The sequence below is a fragment of the Daphnia magna genome, linkage group LG7 (genome assembly GCF_020631705.1).
Source record: "Daphnia magna isolate NIES linkage group LG7, ASM2063170v1.1, whole genome shotgun sequence".
Lineage (NCBI taxonomy): Eukaryota > Metazoa > Arthropoda > Branchiopoda > Diplostraca > Daphniidae > Daphnia > Daphnia magna.
In genome coordinates, this window is record NC_059188.1 from 1,322,195 (window position 1) to 1,341,324 (window position 19,130).

Sequence of the window (19,130 nt, forward strand, 5' to 3'; positions counted from 1 at the left end):
CAATTCAATTTAGTCATCGAAGAATGTCGTAATCGTCACATCCATTGTGTCAGTTTCTGTAGATGGAATGATCGACTGCTGGTTAAAGCTACTGATGTCCAAAATGAAGCGCTTCTAATAACTAAACCTAAAGAAAAAAAAGAAAATTGAGAAATAAAAACTCGTGAGGAGGCAAACACCTGCAGACAAAAGAAAAAAGAGCTACGCGGTCATATAGATTCAATGATAATGTATCCTCCCCCCCTACCTATATAAACACGGCAGTCCGTCGGTAGCGGTCAGTTCACTTGCATCCTTCCCCTGCGATCCTACTAGCGAATTTAACTGTAGACAGCTACCGTCTTCCATTTCATATCTTCATCACAAAATGGCGATTCCGAAGCTTGGACCTATGTCATTGTTAATGGTAATAATCTTTAAATTGTTCTGTTTCATTCTTGAAATTGTTAGATATTAAATGTTCCAATGCCCCATGCAAACCTTACATGCAATTCTTTGTTCCGTAAATGCTATTCTAGATTGTTGCGGCCAGCTGCCTGATGGTGGCCGCTGCCGAAGAGGAACTACCCGCTTCGACGGCCCGCCAGTCCAAACAGATTTTCTTGGTACCTTCAATGACACCTTCGAGCACTTTCCCATTAGGTTTTTACGGAAGGAGTCCTTTGGCCTATCCGTTGTTGATGCCGCAACAAGACTCTCTAATCCGCAGCGATCTAGTTGAACAAGAACCAAGAGCATCAGGATGGCCGTACAATGTGCCTTCGGTTTCATCAGGTAAAATAATCAAACTCTGTTCAACTCGTAAAACGTGAATCGTAAACAATTTTTGTGCTATTTATGCATGCTCCATAGAAGATGATGAACAGGCTCCTTCGTGGAGGGTTTACGACGCAGTTGATGATAACGGTGGACTAAAGTGGTGGAAAAGACGATTTAACAGACAAGCACTCATCACCTTGACTCCATCAAATCTTGGTAAGTTTTTTGTGTGTGCAGATTTGGTACCGATTTCATACAACATGTTTATGTATTTTTCCAACTGTTAACAGAGTGCCTTACTGAAAACATTAAGACTGATGGACTGGGTCCCTGCAAACGAGCATCGCAAGCCAATCAAGGAACCATCGATATCAAATTTCCCGTAGCTGACCAGTCAGCCGTCATTGGGATCACGGCTAATTCACCAGTGAACACCCGGGTCACACTGCTTTGTACTACCATAACAGAAATGGGGGTTTTTACGGTAAATATCTTACGCACATTGTAGCATTTAGAAGGTAGAACCTTGCAGACAGCTATTGTATCATTCAAGTTTAGCATCCGTTTTGTTCGCTTGCCATCTTGGAGTTATGTGCTTTTGAGTCCTATTCTTTTGCGAAAAGGTCCTGTATTTAATGTTTTTGCTGGGGTTTTTAGCAAACTGGCAAGATTGGCGCCGTGTCGGACACACCAAGAACAGAAATGGGATACATGCAAATTGTTGCAACTAGCACAGCAGCAAACGCTGTCTTGAAATGCCATTGGACAACATATCGCCATTACACCGCTACATACCCATAAAGGTCTTCTACCTGTAACAAGATGCATTTAGCCAATCATGACACATATTCCTGTAACCAACCCAACCTTCAAAGGTCGCCATTAATGCGTCGATGTACCACAGACAACATTTCATCGATGTGACGATCTGTAGTATTTATTTAGTTCCCATACAACGTACTGATTTTAGTTCAGTTACAATACAAATATTTGCACACTATATTCGAATAAAGTATGAAATACAATACTCAACTTGTATGCTGTTGTGGTAACAGATGAAAAAGTATGGAAAAAATACCAACCGCCAATAAGGGATGCGTTGAGGCAGTTCAGGTTTGGAATCCGTGATTATTGCAATAAGATCAGCGCAGAAAACTTAAAACCTTCCAGAAAAGGGGGAAAAATTGGAAGTTAACGATAATGTAAAACCTTGAGCAAGATTACATCAATCAATTATTTCTTTATTGCATGACTTCTCGACCGGGATTGTTGCTGATCTTACTATGGTAGTATTTAACTGTTGCACAAAATCGGCAGCTGATTGAAGCCTACATGTTTTGACTTTGACTGGGCTTTTCTTTCCTGGTTGTGGCAGGGCTTTTCTTTTCACAAGCCAGATTAGTCAATTCCACCCTGTGGGTCTTTGTGACCAGAACTGACTTCTTTGCTATTGATGAAACATCTCCAATTGCCCGCTTCTTCGTTAGACGTTGTGACGTTTCAGCAAACGAAAATGTGCTCTTCCTTTTTCTGCCTTTCTTGTACTGTTCTTTTGTTTCGCTTGTAGTCCTTGTTTCCTTTGTAGTAGTGGAGGAAATATCAAGTTCTCTTGCTTTCAACATGATTCCATGTATGTGAAGTAAATGCTGCTGAACAAAAGGTGCATAAGAGCAACAGCGAAGCAAATGCTGTGGATTGTTTGGAAGATGATGAGTCATTGTCACCAGCATGTAATTTGGTACAACGAAATTAGGGCTTTCATCCTCATCACGCGCTACGCGATCTCTCCAGGCACACAGCTCTTGTAGGGCGTATAATTGTTGTCTGTTGAAATTTTTGTCTTTTTCGATCAATTTATTGTATGATTTCAAATATTTTTCTTTTGGTGGAATCTTATAACGCCTCAGACAGATGGATCGGCTATTCTTCCAAACTTCTAACATTCGTTTTACACCCGTATCATTAGCTGTGGTCTTACTTGCCTTGGATCTTTTTAGCTCGTGACATTTCTTAAGTAATCCTTCTTTTCCTTCTTTTCTTATGGAGCTACCATCAAGCTTACCATAAAACTGGCCTGAGTTAAGATCCTGCTTTAGTCTTTCATAGATGTAGATGAGGTAGTGTGTGTCTCCGCGCGCGTAGTTTAGCATTTCTTTAGACAGAGGACGGATTCGCCAATCAGCTCGCTGGTAAGATTTGCTGATACGAATTTGGCAGTAATGCTGTAGAAGGAAAGCCAAACCTTTTCTTTTCAACCCCAATAAAGAGGCAGCTTGGCATGTGTCAAAAAGATTGACAACATAGATCCCAAAATCTCGTTGAAGCCACACAACATCATTTTCAGCTGCTTGGAATATCTATACAAAAAGGTTATCAAGTACAACTTTTGTTTGTATTATCTACTGTAATAACTTTCTTTACTGATGCTACCTTAAGAATTTTTGGATTGCAGAAGACCTGATTTAATGGTTGTAGCTGATCCCACAATTTGAGAGTGTCAACAATGTAGTCTGACTTGCCAGTAGAAATTTGCATTAAACAGGTAATCCCTTGATATGATCTAGAATCATGATGCTGGAAATCAAACCAAGCCATTAAATATGAGAGATAAAAGTTACCATTTACCATTCATGTTGGATTACCTCAAGATCTACCGCTATTACTGTCTGCAACAAGAGATCTTGTAAAAGATGTTCAAATCCTTCAGTGCTATCAATCATGATCAGAGGAGTTTTTGAAAGAGGCAAAAGAGGTATGTCATTTTTCACGTCCAGAAATATCGGATCTGGTGTAAAATTTTCCAATTCAAATTCATAGGGATGGCTGTCACGCTCTTGGAACGACAGGGGTTTCAAGGAGTACGGCTTTTCCTTCAGTTTATGGAGAAATGGTTGAGGATCATTGTTAATCTTTTCTTTAAAATTCACTTGTGGTTTTGGTATGTCTGTCTTGTCTTTTGCTTTAATTTTTGCCTTGGAAGTAGAATTACTTTTCACAACACCGGCCATCTTGGGAGATATTTTTTTTTTTTTTAACATTAGGTGCAGCTGCAGACACACAGGGTCGCAACCATTGGACTGACCATTATCACCACCAGGGTTAATTTGACGAGTTTTTTTTTTTGGGCTGTTTTTCATATGAGCAGTGTAAATGTTGTAGTGTGTATTTGTGTGGAAGAGGGCGATGGAAGTACCATCATTTTTATGATAACAACTTATTGGGCGATGACTTTTTGTTAGGAAGAGGTGTGAACTGTCCGTGTAGTGGTGCGTGCCCGGATGTGGGAGCAACTATGCTCACCAGGACAGTTGAACTCGGATCACAAGGTGCCCCGATCACCAAGTGACGCCTTATCCAACTCACCCATCCGCCCCGCTATCTTGGGAGATATGGACAGTGACAATTGACAAATTTGCAAACAAACGCCTCACCGGTGTCAAGTCTCACATGTCACATTGTTATTAGGGCTCGGCCCCGGTTCTCGAAAACCCGGTTTACCCGCGGTTCGTCGCCAAAAAAAAGTCGCCCATGAGCGATCCGGGTAGTCTATTTGCCAAAGTGGGTAGGCTGCGCGGATTTGATGGGCAAACCGGGTATACCCACCGCCCACCGCCGCAAAAACAAATTTTTTGTGGCGGGAAATTCAAAGTGCGTCACTTGATTTCAGGGAAAAACTCGGGTAATCGGGTAGGAAATCGGGGATAACCGGGTTTTGAACCCGGGTATTGGAAACGGTTTTCGAAATTGTGTTACCCACATGGTACCCGGGTAGGTAGTGGGCACAAAGTCTTAGGAACCGTTACCCACCGGATCCAATTTTTTTGCCGAGAAGACCTACCCATTTGCCCAAATACCTACCCATTGGACACGGGGCCGAGCCCTAATTGTTATTAGGTAAAATCTATTTCCACCGGCAGCCGGTGGGCGCTAGTGTCAAAATTGTCTATTTCCCCCCGGCAGCAAAAAGGACGCTGTGTCCTTTGCGAAGCCTGTGCTGCACAGACAGACGAATTAAATGTGTATTTAAAATTAAAACCTAATCTGTATTACTTAAAATCCGTATCAAATGTTGTGACCTTGTTGTTATGTTGCCGAGCGTTGGGCAAATGAGAAACGAGTATTTCAACTAAAAAAAATAAATAAAAACAAATAAAAACAAAAAAACATCGCATTGAATAGGGCACAAAATCCGCTTATGCTTTGTGCTAATTGAGTAAAATATTTGAACCGGAACGAACGTCCTGTTCCGGTCATTTTGATGCTTTCTCATATTAAGATCCTGTAAGGAGAGATGTCACCCATTGTCTGTTTTGTTGATAACCATCTTCCATTCTCCCCGTTTTTCTGTCCCACTGTTTATTGAACAGCTATTTCCGCTATATCTTGATCCAATGACAAAGAATCGTATCAGGTAAGGAAAGTGCCTTATAAATACCAGGAAGAACAGTTACATGCTCTTTTTTCTATTGTTAGGGCAAGCCATTAAGCTGTAAATTATTTCGGAGCCACCCAGTATTATCATCAACATAATTAAGCCAATTGTTTCGTTAGAGCGAAAGGTTCTTGCTACGCTAATTAAACTGACATCTTCAGTTTCATTATCTTTTCAATTTGGCAATGCCAGGTCTAGCGCAGCGTGTGCACTGCCGTTTCCCAGTGGAGATTCATGTGTTTTCCTCTGTTATTACAGGGCTGTGCTACTTCCAATTATTTAGGACATCGAATGATGCAGCAGATCACTTCTTGCTTCGTTTAGAAAACTAATATATTGCAGTCGGTAGTTCCTCCCAACAGGCGCGTTAAACTGAAATACCCATAACTACCATTGCTTAATAAAATCTAAGAACGGGACAACAAACCAGTCAGCTTTGTGCGCATCGGTCCCAGACCACCGAGGTTGGTAACATGTTACAAAAGTGACATCGAAAACCGCGCCCTGACTGAAGTGATCTTGCATGCTTCGAGATAGAAAGAATACAACATTATCGGGAGTTCGGGCCACGAAGCAATCGCCGTCAATCATCGTGTTGTCAGGCCGGGGGGCCATGGTCAGTGCTCGCAGTGGGTCAGGCGCCCTCATGAGCGTAATCTAGCGGACGTCATTGAACTTGGCGACGTTTTTGCTAGAAGACAAGGTCAAGACATCGATCCGATTGTAACATGACGGAAACAGATATCAACAGATCCTCGCTGAGGATTCTGACGCAAATTGGTTTCATCGAAATTCGTAAGCCGAATGGCCAGCAAATTAGGATTTTTTAAGGATTTCTCCAACTATTCTGTCAAACTGGTAATAGTATGGTATACTGTATGTAAACGTAACCATGTGACGTATATTGAAGATCCAACACTAGGAACAGTTACAGGAATCATAGGAATGGATTAAAGTTGTCATCATTTGCATAATGCTCATTTTCACTTATGGACAATATTTTCACATCATGAAAACAACACTAACATTCAAGTAAAAAAAAATTTGCTTTTGACTGGAAAAACCTGGTAGCTATCACATGTCTCTCGAAGTCCCAATGACCTTTGGGTTCTACTGCCATTGAAATCAAAACGAAAAAGGATCAATTTTGGATCACATTACATGGAGTGTCTTATTAGTCCAAAGAAACTTGCAACTTTAAAATAAACTTGTAGAAGGTAGCTAAAAAACTTGCATAGCAGAAGACAAATTTGGCAAATTGAAGAGAATATACAAAATGAAAAACTAAAATGAATATGTTAAATTGAAAAACTATAGAAGATATAATTTGACATTTAATAAAGCTTGGAAGAAAACTCTAATTTGAGTTCTAAAATTATATTAGATTGCTATTGATAATCAAAATTTTTAAAACAAAGTTGAGTTCTTGTTCCTCGCGCAAACATCATTGCAGGACTTGTGGTGAAACCGCACAAAACGTCTTCTGAAGTTGTACGTTAAAATGAAAACCAAGATAGAAATTTCTTAAAAACACTAGAAAAGAGTGTGATCTTATCCAGAAAACATGGAAAATGAGTGAACGTCGTACTTGAGAATATTGAAAAAGGTAAATCATTATAAATAATATCAAATTATTATCTCTTACTGGGGGTATGTTGATGATTGATTTTCATTTTATATTCTCAGTTCCCTAACAAAACGCCAACTGCGTTAGTCCATTACACAAACAGTACGCTCGATTTTGTATGCTTGAATACAAAGATACGCAACTCCAAAACAGTTCTAGTAAACTATTGGATTGGACAGAAAACAAACTGCACTAGCAATAAGCTGTGATTTGGACTGAACTCAGATTTCCATTGCGGATCCGGTTTCAGGGTCAAAGGTTTTTCAGCTTTGCAGGAAACCCTGCCATTACAGTGATGTAAACTATTTGAATACGCCTACTACGCGTTCATCATTTCTCAACTTCTTCGTGGCGATCAGTCTCTGAATAGTTTTAATTGGTACGCGTTCCTAAAATGGCGGAATCTTTACTTACTCTTCTAATGGCCAATCTTCTGCAGTTATCATTGTTTATTTTCTCTTTTACTAGTGAAGACTTATCTCGTCACCCAACCGAAGAGCGATTCACAACAGAAAATTTTGATCCTTCAACTCAATCTTCATTGATCATCAGTAACGATTCACCAATGTAAGATTTCTATATTTCATGTAACATTTCATTTTTCGAAGTGACCAAAAGTTATTCAAGTAGATTCGGCTGCCTTTCGTGGAACGAAAAATATCATTTACCTGACGGACAATGTTACGAAGTGATGACGCAAGGACCTTGCAAAAACAATCAACTCTTTTATGCAGACACAGAATTTGAAAATGATGGAATCTGTGATTGTGATAGCAGTCTATTACTACTCTATTCAGCTGAAACCGAAGAATGTTATCAGCAAAACACCCAGGTTTGGAGAGGGAAAAATTTTTCGTGTTTAATACAAAATATGTTAAACTGATTGTGGTATGTACTGATTAGGGACCGTGCAAAGATGGAGAATGGTTTGCATTACCCGATGGAATGACTGTGCCTATTTGCCAACCACTTCCAGACGGATGTCTGGCCAACGGTCTCTACGTTTTCTGGAGTGCTGATTATGAAGGATCAACGGAAACGAGTGATAATCAATGTTGGGAGTTGGGGACGCAAGGACCTTGTTCCCAAGGCGAAACGTTGGAGCGCTACATCACAAATCACATCGGATGTCAACCAAGAATTTTAAACAGGGTCCCTAAACCTCATAGTGCCTTAGACAATTTGGTTATCAATGGAGATTCGCAGGGTAAAAAAGCAGATCGGAGATCCGCAGGCAGATCTGTTGCTATAGCTGGGTTACGACCTTGTGGTCCTGGAAGTCGCCGATCCCAGAACGGGAAGTGTCGAGTGAATTTAAACCAAGGATAACACACCACGTTTCGAAATTAAAAAAACTGTCGCCTTTGTGAAGTCCGTCCGGAGCTAATATTTAGGTGATTTCGATTTTATTATCAATATTTCTTTAGATCTTCTTCTTTCAAATGTTTGTTTTAGATCATTCCACGTGTGGGTGTTTTTTTTTTATAACCAAACAAATGGAAAAGAGTCAAATGCTACGATCCAACTGTACTGCTTAGAAATCGTATTTTGTCCTGGTCTTCGTTTAAGTATTAGGATAATTGAAAACAAATTCCATGAAGTTCTACAGTAGTTAATTTAATTGCAGGTACAGGCCTTGTAGTATTTTTCTTGTATTCTGTGTCGGTCTAAATCCGATAACAAATCAAATGAACTACGCCTTTAGTATATATCACCATATTGACTATGTGATTGCGGCTGCAAAACATGATGAAGAAGCAATCGATGGAAACATTTCCCAACGCCATTCCGTTCAAGCCTAGAAAATGAACTGCTGGATAAGATGGTAGAAGTTTATTCTTCGGTTTGTGGATGATAACGTAGATACATGTGGTGCGTTTCCTTTACCATCGCGAAATTCCCGAAAAGTTTGCTCCACGACGTGCTGATTGAATCAGATAAAGGAAATTACGATCCGCCAACTTAAGAAACATAGCAATCTTCCCGCTGTCGGCCTCTCGGCGTTTAGACGATAAGCTAATTAGCCTACATCTGGAAATGGTAACAAGCAATAATCGATTATGTTAATCGACTAGAGTATTGACCTTCCTCGCTTGAACATTTGTAAGTAGCATGGAGTTACACCAGTATACATGGATTTCGATTTTTTAAAACAATTTGGTAGCCAATGGGCCAGCGGGTTATTCGTACCACTTGTAGCGTCCGTGATCGTACCGCGTCCGTTCGTACCTCTCTGGCAGTATACGTGATGAGGTGACGAAGAGAATCGCCTTTCAATCACGCTCTTGAATCGATATAAGTTTCGCAGACAATATCGAAACTACCTTTTCTTGACATGGCGTCAACTGTTTATAGCCAATAGACAGTTGAAGAACTAAAATCAAATGTTTAAAAACCATAATCATAATGGCCAATTTGCCCGCTTGCAAAACGAGTATTTTTCTATGCTTTTTCGGATATCAAATAGATTTTAGAAATTGCCTTATGAGTATGTAGACTTTCAATAGTTGTTTAAGGCCGACGTATTTCTGCTGATGATGTGTCATAAGGTTTTTACTGGGTTTAAAATTAACACCCTTGCCTCTCTCGATTTTGACTTCTTGAGTAACCAACTAACCATAATAACCAATGTCAATGTGACGACCAGAGCACCAGTGCTAGACTCCAGAGAGCAGAGACCAGAGTCCAGACCATATTTGGAAAGAGGAAAAAGGACGCTGTTTAGTAAAAAAATTCGTCTGTTCAATTTGGTTGCCGGTGGGTGGTGGTGCTATTCTTCTTTTGGGGTCCCTGTTCGATATAGCATTGTCATTTACGTTTGCATTTGCAGTATTACTGGTTTTCTTGTCCGTCACTAACGATTAAATTTAATTAACTTGCGAAAATGGCTGGGAGTGCTGGGCAAAAAGAGAAAACTCAGGCAGAGAATATGCAGAAGATTGACTTGACAACTTTGACACTACCACAACTGGCTCAGTTAAAGCAGCAACTGGAACAGGTGAGAAGAAATTAAAAAAATTTACTTACAGCTTGCATTAATTGATTATCTTGTATACCGTAGGATTTGAGCCTATATCAAGATTCTCTTCAGACGTTAAAGATTGCACAGACTAAATTTCAGGAATCAGCTGAGAGTGCTGAGAAATTAGATTCTACTCAAGAAGGGGCCCCTATACTAGTCCCACTAACTGGATCTGTAATCAAGCTCAAATTCCTATCATTTGTAGGCTTATTTCTTAAGATTTTCTGATATTTCATAGATGTACGTGCCAGGAAAAATTTGTAAACCAGAACAACCTTTGATTGATATTGGAACTGGTTACTATGCTGAAAATGTAAGTCTAACAGTCTTATTACTTCTTTGAATGAACAGTTGATCATATTACATTTTTATTTTAGACAATTGAACAAGCAAAAAGCTACTTTAAGCGAAAGGTCAAGTTTGTTACTGAACAGATGGAGAAAGTTCAGATGCTGGGAATTGAAAAAAGTCAAGTCAGAGATGGTAAAGTGTTGTGTGATATATCTGGTACTCATGCAATTTGTTTGATGTTTCCACTATATATTATAGCTGTAGCTGAGGTGATGGATTTGAAAGTCCAAGCCCAAGTCGCCGCTAATTCGCAGCAGGCACCCGTTCGCACATGAAGATACCAATTAGTAATAATACAATTTCACCTTCAACAGATTTTTATTTTCTTTATTAAATTTTTTTCTGAGTCGGAATTCAGTTGCTTAACAGTTTCTTCGCTGTTAGGAGTACAAAAAAGGTAGGAAATAGGAAGAGAAAAAAAAAAGATTTTGTGCGTCGTTAAACAGGCCAATGGCAGCGGAATTTTACGGCGATAGGACAAAAAGGGAAAACAAAGTGGTAATTTAAAAAAAGTTATTAAACATGAGTAGGAGATGAATCTAGGAATTCAGGTCTATTACTGGGACTAGACACACCACATGCACTGATTGAAAAAAAAATTATCAATTGATTTTACAACTTCAATTTTCATCTTGAAGCAGTATAAAATCAATGAGCCGACGTTTTTAGTCTACGTGTCAAACTTTTACTAGAAGGTTGAGCATTGTTAGCGTTATAGATCTCGTCCGACGATGTTCGATACACTACCATCATTGCCGAACGCACTTTTTCCATCAGCTCGGGCAACTGTTCAATCGTCATGCCTTTGGTTGACACCGGCGGCAATACGGTCATGATAATTTCTCCTGGATCAAAGCGCTTTTGCTTATGATCGAGAAAATAATAGTACGAGTAAACAACAGGAGTGATAGGCAGTTGGGAATTGATGGCTATGTAAAAAGCTCCCTTTTTGAATGGAAGCATTTCTCTTCCACCGCTGCGTGTTCCTTCCGGAAAAATCCATAACTTTAACTATAAAACCAGATTTTCGTCAATGGCAAGTAGCTTATATATAGACAAATAATTATCACATAACACAATTACTTTTTTCTGCTTCACTTGTTCAGCTGCTTCATTCATAGTGGAATGAGAATCATGTGACTTATTTCTTCGTATGAAAATTGTTCCACAAAGGCCAGCTACAAAGCCAAATGGTCCAATGTAATTCACCTCTTTCTTTGCAATAGCAGCACACCGTTCCATTGTCGGCCAGTGAGTTATCATGCCTGATGTGTCAACATAATGAATTTATGTTGGCTTCTTATCTGCCATAAATATTTTGGGGGAATCAAATCTATTACCAAGAAAATCAAGGCAACTTTGATGGTTAGCACAGATGATGGAACCATCATTTACAAAATTTTCAGGGTTCCGAAGGTGAACCTTCATGCCAAGGAGTGCATTAAGCAGAGGTCCAAGGAAATAGGCAACAATTCTGAAATGTAAAACAAACTATAAATTAATCTAGATACATTTATGAAAATTATTAAATATTACACAGTGTTGTGAACATTGCCAGGTCTAAAGATGGCAACAGGAATAAGAAATACAGAAGTTAGCATAACAACTGAAATATAGAGGGTAAACCGAAAGTAGTATCTGAACCATGACTGTGTTTCGTAAATGATGGCCAAGACCACAGTCGAGACTAAAAGTACATCCCAACTAACGAACATTTTCCTTGCAAATGCGAGCGCAAATGTTATTGGATGGGTGGGTCGAACAAGTGATAACAGAAACGTTAACACCACTGGGCAAGATGAAAAACCCGCCAGACCCTGTCAGCGCAGGAAAAGATCCACACCACAAATTCTAAGTCTCAGTGACAAATACGTAAACAGATCTCAAATAACTTGACGCGGATGTATGTTGTCTCCAGAAGGACAAATTAAAAAAAAAATAAAAAAAAAATATGAAAGATGACGACAAAAAGTGGGTAGTTAACACCCAAAAAATATTGGAGTTTTTCGTCGTCTGCCTCGTTCAAGAGACAGAGTCTGTTTGTCCGCTGTTCTATAATTGTCGGAAGGCGTAACCATACCAACCCAATTTCTTCATCATACATCATTCAGGCCGTAAACCTTTTAGCATTTCTGGCACTTTTTTTCCCCTTCGTACCGATCGTACGACATCTATAGGACCACAGCTACTAGGGCTCGGCCCCGGTGCAAATATGGTTTAACCTTGACCAGCTTAATAACGGAAGGTACTGGCACGATGGTGAAAAAAACTCTGAAAGAAAAACATTTAACGTGTGTCGCGCCATTATCTTCTAGTTAAGCTGGTCAAGGTCAACCCATTTTGCACCGGGGCGGGGCTCTAGGATCTACTTGAAAAGTTTCAAGTTTGTGAAAAAGCATTTGCTATCGATGAAGGCGGTGAGTGAACGAAAATCTTGGTGAGTTGCTATTAATTTAAGACGAATCATGTTTACGACGTAGAGCTGTACAACCAGAGGGCTACACAATATGCTGAATTCTTGCTAGCTGTACTATTCAAGACACTTGCAAAAACAAAATAAACTAGTCCCTGAAACCCTTTTAAAGTAACGAATATCTTTCGACTTTTCTTGTCTCACCAGCTGTTTGTTTTTCAAATAAGAGAAGTAATTTAATATAAAATAACCCTGTCTTGCCTTCGCGGAGGTGGAACAAATGGACTCGAAACCGCTGTGGCCCATTTGTAGCAGCCAGGATATTCATTTCTACTAAGGTAACTGAGAAACAAGGCCAAGGCATTTCAGTTCAAACTAAAATACATGCAAGCAAGCAATCGAATCACAAAGGAAAGTTTAGTAAATAAAATTGCAGTTCATAAGGATTTAAAAAATCAACCTTGATAGACTGTTCAATTGAAGGATTGCATTGAAAGATGTTTTGGATGAACAAGCCAGGTTTGCTGTGTATTGTAGATGAAGAAAGGATGCCAACTAAATGTGTAGGAAAAGTAAATTATATAGTAGTTATTGCTAACTAGACACAAGATGGCAAATGTGAGGTGAACTATGATTGATAATATTTTATTTTGTCTGGCGTCAACCCAAAAAGAAACCCGAGAATAGGAACAAGATATCCAACTGGAACCGATCTCATCGTCTTGCTCGCACGATGCTGTGAACACAAGCATTTTTGCGTAACATCACGTGAAAGCATGCACGAAAATTTCATTCCCTAGTCAACTAATGAAGTTTAATGATAGCACTGGCACTGTGATAGCATCTTTTGACGCCTGAAAGCATAGGAAAGATTTATTTGGTTTTGCGGTTTATACATGGCCACATGTTTTTCCCCACCAAAAGTATTGTTTCTTTATGGTTTGTGAAATAACTTTGACTCTAGTCATCTCATACTGAACCAGATACACAATTAAAAGTTTCTTTTTGTTTTTTTTATTTTTTTTTTGCACAGCTGACTGGATGGAAGAGGACTGAGTTTGTACAACGTACATCCAGATCAGGTACAGTACGTTCCTGAAGAAATCAAATTTTGTCATTGTCACTGGTTTGGTGTTGTTCTTTAGTGTTAATTTACTTAAACGTAAAAAGATATATACATTTATACATAGGCTAAAACGTTAGAGACTTAGAGCACTGCGTAATTGTTCTGCATAAATGTCTGCCGCCAGAGGGCTACAACGGGCAAAAGACCGTTACCATGGCCTATGATATTAGCAATGAATAACTGGCTTGCTGTCAAACATCAGAAGACCAAAGTGACGTTGCTTTAACTAAGTGGAAATCATTTTACCATTGATTCAGGAAACGATTGATTGAACACAAAAATAGCCTAATAATGCAGTGAGGAGGAAATCGTCGTCTTGTTGAAGCAGCGTTTTTAGACCAGGCGGTTTTTGGGGACATTTGGGTTCATTCTTCATTGTCAAATGAGATCTAGTGTTAGTCCTAGTCCCACGGTGGGATACCTTATCATCTACTGGTAAAGTAAACGGGTCAAGTTTGTTGGTTAAATTGTCCAAATTTACTTAATCTTTCTTTGTTTTTTAAATATTTAGCCTGGTGTCACTATCCCTTTCATCCAACCAGAATGATGCAGTAAACAGCAGGCATGCTATTGAAAATGGAGTACAACCTCCCAAAGAGGTGGCTATTCATCCTGGAGAGCAGGAGAATATGGATTCTAAGGAATATTCTAAAAAAATGGAAAATCTTGACTCTGTGGAACTATCTCCAGTGGTTACTGTAGATAATTCCCACCAAAGTATTCTCCCAACTACTGAACATCCAATAGTTTCGGAAGAGTGAGTAATTTCCTTGTTTCACTTGATACCTTGAGGGGTTGTCTGAGTAGATTTTCCTCTTTCCTTTTCCTTGTTTTGGCTCTTAGACCTTGAAAAAATAATGCATTTTTGTTAAGACAAGGGTGTAAACCAAGAATTTCAAGGTTATATGTAGAAACACAAGTATTTAGAAACCTATATATGTAATCGATATCTTATTTTAGCTATCGATCGTTTGTTTTGCTTGAAACACACATGTTATATCGATCTTAAAGAGATTAGAAAGATTCAGGTGACGTGGGTCTTTTAAAGTTGTACACGCCAGCGGTTAGTTCATCTTTGTCAGTTGTTCCGAGTATATATTCGTTTTCTTGTCTACAGAATGTCGCCAGTTGACTAAATTATGTCAAGTTTTTTTGTTCTATTTGAAATTACCTTCATAATTTGGTTTCTTTTCATTATACCACATCAGCTGCATGGGTATACAAGTTACCCATTGATTTTGAATTAGTATTTCTTTTAATGCATGATTCCTTTGATTTTCATTTAAGCAGTAACCTAACATCAAGTGAAGTGACAGTTCCTGTGGATAATGAAGATGCGGATCTGACGGTACCGATGATTGAGGTTTTAACAACTCCAGAGAATGAAGAAGAAGCTGCTTATGCAGAAACTTTGGCCAATGAGGTTATACCTGCAGAGGCTGAATCTGTTGCCCAATTGGAAAAACATCTAGGCACTGCTAATGTGCTTAACGTAACTAATAATGTAACCCGTAATAATGAGAGTGGATCTAGTGAAGATGACATTCCTTCGTTCAGCGAATGGACATTAAAAGTGTTAGCCGAAGAAGAAAAGTCTGGTGAGATTCTTTTCGTTTTCCTTTTATTTAAGATTAATTAAAGAATTTTATATTGTAAATATCTCCAGGTGCAAACGGTAGTACCGGTGTGCAAACTTCTGTCAAAATATCAGCCACACCAAAATTGCGACAAAAGAACTATGCTTCGCCGGATTGCGGTGCTAAGATATTGGCTGCTAATAGCGAAGCTGAACATACTTCTGCCATTTTGGATCCATCTAGAGATGAATATTTTTTAAGTATCTGCTCGGCTAAAATTTGGTTTGTGATTGAATTATGCGAAGCCATTCAAGCTCAAAGGGTATGGCCGGCTTCAATCGAATTATTTTTCTTACTTCTTTACCTTCTCTTTTCCTTAATCCGTAGGTGGGCATTGCCAATTTCGAATTATTTTCGTCGTCGCCTAAAGATTTCCGTGTTTACATAAGCGATCGCTATCCTACTCGTGACTGGGCTTTGATTGGCCTGTTTACTGCTGCCGATGAAAGATCCATTCAGAGTTTCACACTCGAACGCCAGCTTTTCGGCAAGTTTGTCAAGGTGTGGAAACTGAAAATTGTTTTGCAGAATTCTTTAGTTTTTCATCGTAATTTTTTAATTTTTAGGTAGAGTTGGTCAGTCATCATGGCAAGGAACATTTTTGCCCAATATCGCTTTTTCATGTCTACGGTAACAGCGAATATGAGGTACTAGACAATGAAGAAGATTCTCGGTCGGGATCAACTTCACATCGCCACGAAGAGGACTCCACGGAAGAAGAAATGCTTTTTGATTTGCTGCAAAATAATAGCAGCAATAGTGATGTTGTCGTAGAGGGTCGTAATTTATTTGGGAGTGCTAAAGACGCTGTTATTAACATAGTGAAAAAAGCGGCTGAAGTTCTTACCAAAAGTCCTGCCCCGCACAGCGTGATGGTGTCGATCAATGAAACGGATAAGAACGAAGAAGATAACCGTACCACTTGCTACACAGCGGTCGAATCAGTCAATGTCTCAAGATCGGTTAACGGTTCTCTTAGCTGTGAATGGAAAGAATTAACTTTTCTTTCTTCATTGTCTTGGCTTCAGCCATCGATAGTGCGCCAATGCCAGGCAGAATCTTCTGATCAGGTGTTCTCTTCAATAGAACTGGCCTTTGCCCAATCTATTTGGAAGCCATCAACCATTCAAGCTCTTTGCCACTTTATCTTGCCAGAAGAGTCGCATGCTTTAGCCTCGTTAGAATCAGTCATACCACTAATTGTCGAATTTGAATTGCCTGAAAATGTGATTCCTTGTAGTGAACTTCCTCAAGCCAGTGAAGCAGAAAGCCACCTTGAAGAGCAGCCGAGCGCCGAGCAAAGTGAGCTTGAAAGTTTGGAACAATTATTCGCTGAAGAGATGGATACGGTAGCAACGTCGCCGGAAGATATGCCAATCGGAGCTGAAGCAAAATTAGGGGATGGCTTCATAATTGAACCTTCAAAACCGATTAGCGTCCAACAGCAAGAACAGCAACAAAAAGAGCATCAGGAGCAGCAGCAGCAACGACAAAATAAGGAGCAGCAGCAGCAACAACAACAAAATAAGGAGCAGCAGCAACTACAACAACAAAATAAGGAGCAGCAGCAGCTACAGCAACAACAGGGGCGTCAGCAACAAACACAGAAAGAATCAGTGTTTGTTCGCCTATCTAATCGCATTAAAGTACTAGAGCGCAACATGTCGCTCTCTGGACAATATCTAGAAGAATTAAGCCGTCGGTACAAACGCCAAGTAGATGATATGCAAAAATCCCTAAATCGTACGCTGCAGGTTCGTTTTTCTACCACATTTACTTGAAACTAAAAAAGGTTTAGTGTTACTTAAACTAGCTCTGTTTCAGACTCTAAATGATACGTTGCAGCGTATGAGCACGCAAGAAGCGCATTATCAATTCGTCTTAAGCCAGCTTCACGGAGATATGGCCGAATTAAAAACTTCGGCAATCAAACTGGCAGAAGAAAATGTTGTCCTTCGAGCTCAGGTAAAAAATGGTTTTTCTTTTAGGGTTTTCGTTCTACTTGGTTTTATTCGTTCGTATTTTTAATAATACTTTTATTTATTTAGACAATTGAGCAACATTTGTTTCTTATGGTGGTTGAAGTGATTGTCATAGCAGTTCTGGTCGTTTTTCTTTTACATCACTTTAACCGCCATCAGCCTAATCTACCACCTAATCTCGGCAACTCTCCAATTCATCGACAAAAGAATCATGAGCCCGCTCCATTGGATTTCAGGCTCGAGGTCGGCCAGAAGGTCGAAGAAGTTGAAATGGTCAAAAAGACTTCACAAGTATCCCTGAAGTTATCAGAAAAGACCTTGCAACCATATAAGACGAAAATGCAAACCAGTCCAACTCCAAGTGTTGCTGACAGCTCGAGCTCTGGATGCGAGTCGGCTTTTAGCTTTCCTAATTCGAATTGCACAACAACTAGCCGTGACCCGAGTCCGGTTGATGGTAATAAAGTGCGAAGCAAATCGGGCAAGGCTAGTAGCAAAAAACAACAAAAGAAAAAAAAACACTGCCTCAGTTTCATTCCGAGCGACAAAACTTCTATCCATCATACAAAGGATGTTAGATCGGCTACCATGCATCCACCAAAAATTCGGCTGAAATCTGACAATTGGGAATGGCATTCGCGAGCTAAAATCCTTGCTGCACAGTTCATTAAGGAGAACTACCAAACAACCGGAATGCGAAGTAGTTTTTGAAAAAACATAAAAGCGTAAAATCGCAAAAAAAGGTAGGAAAAAAGAATCCGTTCAGTTGGATATGAAACATTTCTGTCTTCCTTTTTTAACGCATTTCTTTTCCAGAAAAGGGGCATTCGTTGTATTTTTCTAGATTAGAAATTTGTTAAAATATTGACAGGGAAAATGCCTTCTGCGACGTGAAATGGGGGATATCCGAATTTCTTATTATTTACCTTTTTTTAAACGATTGTTATTCCTGCTCTAGTCGCGACAATTGGAAATGGAAAAAAAAAAATCTTTCCCTTTATTTTATTTTGAGAAATTGTAGGCTATTCCTTGTGATATTTTGATGACTTATATAATGTGCTTTACATGTATTTCTCTTTCCATCCAAAAACTTGCCCGTTCAGACTGACCGTTAACGCGTTAAGACACGAAGGTAGAAAAAAAAACTTGACAACGGAGCGAAAAATCTCGTCATTGTTAACTATTAAGAACCCACCGGTAACTGGTAGCATTTTAGTTGACAACCGAAGCAGGGAAAACTAAGAGACTGTTGATGATTAAATTTTGAGTCAGCACGAGCATACATTGCGGTGATATTTAAACAATTTAATTGGTTCTGCCTGAATTTTCTCCTACTTTTTGCATCACGGCTGAAGGTGTTTGTTTTGTGTTCATTCTTTTAAACGATATACTCGCTTGCTGTTTCAATACAATTGGTTCGTTTTACAATGCACGTGACAATTGAAAATTCGTTTCGTAGATTGCGTAGATAATGAAAAAGTCCTTAAATGGCAGTTTATTGTTGTCGGATTGGTATGTCGTTGACTTTTTAATTTTATGAAATTGACATTTAAAGGATCATCGTAGGCAAAAAAGTGTGTTTGACTTTCTTCCAATCCGCCCCACCCCGGAAAACGCCTGATCGGGTTCGATCAAATCGGTATCCCTGGGTCCAACCGGGAAATTTGAGTTGAACCCCGAAGACCCTGCACCATCTTTCAACATGGCGACTCAAAATAGTCAAAGAGCGCCACTCAATCAGAAAAATTGTCTGCCGACAATCGATAGCGTATTAGCAGGTA

General features: G+C 39.4%; 6 protein-coding genes and 2 long non-coding RNA genes across 18 annotated transcripts; 5 read left to right on the plus strand and 3 right to left on the minus strand.

Moving 5' to 3' along the window:
* Positions 1-245: 245 nt before the first annotated feature.
* Positions 246-1,797, plus strand: LOC116926164. Of its 2 annotated transcripts, none has more exons than XM_032932975.2 (5): positions 246-406; positions 519-774; positions 853-975; positions 1,050-1,243; positions 1,417-1,797. In XM_032932975.2, the coding sequence occupies exons 1-5, from the start codon at positions 368-370 to the stop codon at positions 1,558-1,560; spliced, it is 756 nt and encodes a 251-aa protein (XP_032788866.2). In that variant the 5' UTR covers positions 246-367; the 3' UTR covers positions 1,561-1,797. The 2 variants fall into 2 exon arrangements, with proteins under 2 accessions (XP_032788866.2, XP_032788867.2); XM_032932976.2 differs by having other exon boundaries at positions 856-975.
* On the minus strand, positions 1,677-4,160 carry LOC116926163 (exosome component 10). Of its 3 annotated transcripts, none has more exons than XM_045175862.1 (4): positions 4,139-4,160; positions 3,402-3,767; positions 3,190-3,333; positions 1,677-3,116 (listed from the first exon to the last, which is right to left on the minus strand). In XM_045175862.1, the coding sequence occupies exons 2-4, from the start codon at positions 3,765-3,767 to the stop codon at positions 2,088-2,090; spliced, it is 1,539 nt and encodes a 512-aa protein (XP_045031797.1). In that variant the 5' UTR covers positions 4,139-4,160; the 3' UTR covers positions 1,677-2,087. The 3 variants fall into 3 exon arrangements, with proteins under 3 accessions (XP_045031797.1, XP_032788865.2, XP_032788864.2); XM_032932974.2 differs by lacking the exon at positions 4,139-4,160 and having other exon boundaries at positions 1,677-1,922; positions 2,042-3,116; positions 3,402-4,106; XM_032932973.2 differs by lacking the exon at positions 4,139-4,160 and having other exon boundaries at positions 3,402-4,104.
* A 1,188-nt stretch (positions 4,161-5,348) lies between these two features.
* On the plus strand, positions 5,349-6,552 carry LOC123474701. Its single transcript, XR_006649634.1, has 3 exons — positions 5,349-5,655; positions 5,729-6,049; positions 6,114-6,552. It is a non-coding gene; the product is annotated as an uncharacterized LOC123474701 (long non-coding RNA).
* On the minus strand, positions 6,073-7,204 carry LOC116926173. Its single transcript, XR_004395881.2, has 2 exons — positions 6,837-7,204; positions 6,073-6,304 (listed from the first exon to the last, which is right to left on the minus strand). It is a non-coding gene; the product is annotated as an uncharacterized LOC116926173 (long non-coding RNA).
* Positions 7,205-7,212: 8 nt separating this feature from the next.
* Positions 7,213-8,967, plus strand: LOC116926170. 4 transcript variants are annotated; one of them, XM_045177159.1, is made up of 5 exons: positions 7,213-7,385; positions 7,437-7,650; positions 7,722-8,212; positions 8,274-8,858; positions 8,930-8,967. In XM_045177159.1, exons 1-3 carry the CDS (start codon positions 7,213-7,215, stop codon positions 8,145-8,147), a joined length of 813 nt encoding a protein of 270 aa, XP_045033094.1. In that variant the 3' UTR covers positions 8,148-8,212; positions 8,274-8,858; positions 8,930-8,967. The 4 variants fall into 4 exon arrangements, with proteins under 4 accessions (XP_045033094.1, XP_032788879.1, XP_032788880.1 ...); XM_032932988.2 differs by lacking the exon at positions 8,930-8,967 and having other exon boundaries at positions 8,274-8,386; positions 8,446-8,527; XM_032932989.2 differs by lacking the exon at positions 8,930-8,967 and having other exon boundaries at positions 7,446-7,650; positions 8,274-8,527.
* Positions 8,968-9,426: 459 nt separating this feature from the next.
* Positions 9,427-10,506, plus strand: LOC116926172 (prefoldin subunit 5). The gene is made up of 6 exons (XM_045177162.1): positions 9,427-9,575; positions 9,649-9,816; positions 9,880-10,014; positions 10,079-10,153; positions 10,218-10,323; positions 10,390-10,506. Exons 2-6 carry the CDS (start codon positions 9,703-9,705, stop codon positions 10,464-10,466), a joined length of 507 nt encoding a protein of 168 aa, XP_045033097.1. The 5' UTR covers positions 9,427-9,575; positions 9,649-9,702; the 3' UTR covers positions 10,467-10,506.
* Positions 10,491-12,254, minus strand: LOC116926169 (1-acyl-sn-glycerol-3-phosphate acyltransferase alpha). The gene is made up of 4 exons (XM_032932986.2): positions 11,728-12,254; positions 11,532-11,665; positions 11,275-11,456; positions 10,491-11,202 (listed from the first exon to the last, which is right to left on the minus strand). Exons 1-4 carry the CDS (start codon positions 11,904-11,906, stop codon positions 10,840-10,842), a joined length of 858 nt encoding a protein of 285 aa, XP_032788877.2. The 5' UTR covers positions 11,907-12,254; the 3' UTR covers positions 10,491-10,839.
* A 623-nt stretch (positions 12,255-12,877) lies between these two features.
* Positions 12,878-18,781, plus strand: LOC116926165 (SUN domain-containing ossification factor). 5 transcript variants are annotated; one of them, XM_045177156.1, is made up of 10 exons: positions 12,878-12,942; positions 13,638-13,686; positions 13,988-14,165; positions 14,242-14,487; positions 15,021-15,328; positions 15,397-15,629; positions 15,695-15,868; positions 15,934-17,121; positions 17,192-17,332; positions 17,416-18,781. In XM_045177156.1, the coding sequence occupies exons 3-10, from the start codon at positions 14,113-14,115 to the stop codon at positions 18,058-18,060; spliced, it is 2,988 nt and encodes a 995-aa protein (XP_045033091.1). In that variant the 5' UTR covers positions 12,878-12,942; positions 13,638-13,686; positions 13,988-14,112; the 3' UTR covers positions 18,061-18,781. The 5 variants fall into 5 exon arrangements, with proteins under 5 accessions (XP_045033091.1, XP_045033089.1, XP_045033092.1 ...); XM_045177154.1 differs by lacking the exon at positions 12,878-12,942 and adding an exon at positions 13,294-13,543; XM_045177157.1 differs by lacking the exon at positions 12,878-12,942 and adding an exon at positions 13,303-13,543 and having other exon boundaries at positions 13,988-14,170.
* The last annotated feature ends 349 nt before the right edge of the window (positions 18,782-19,130 follow it).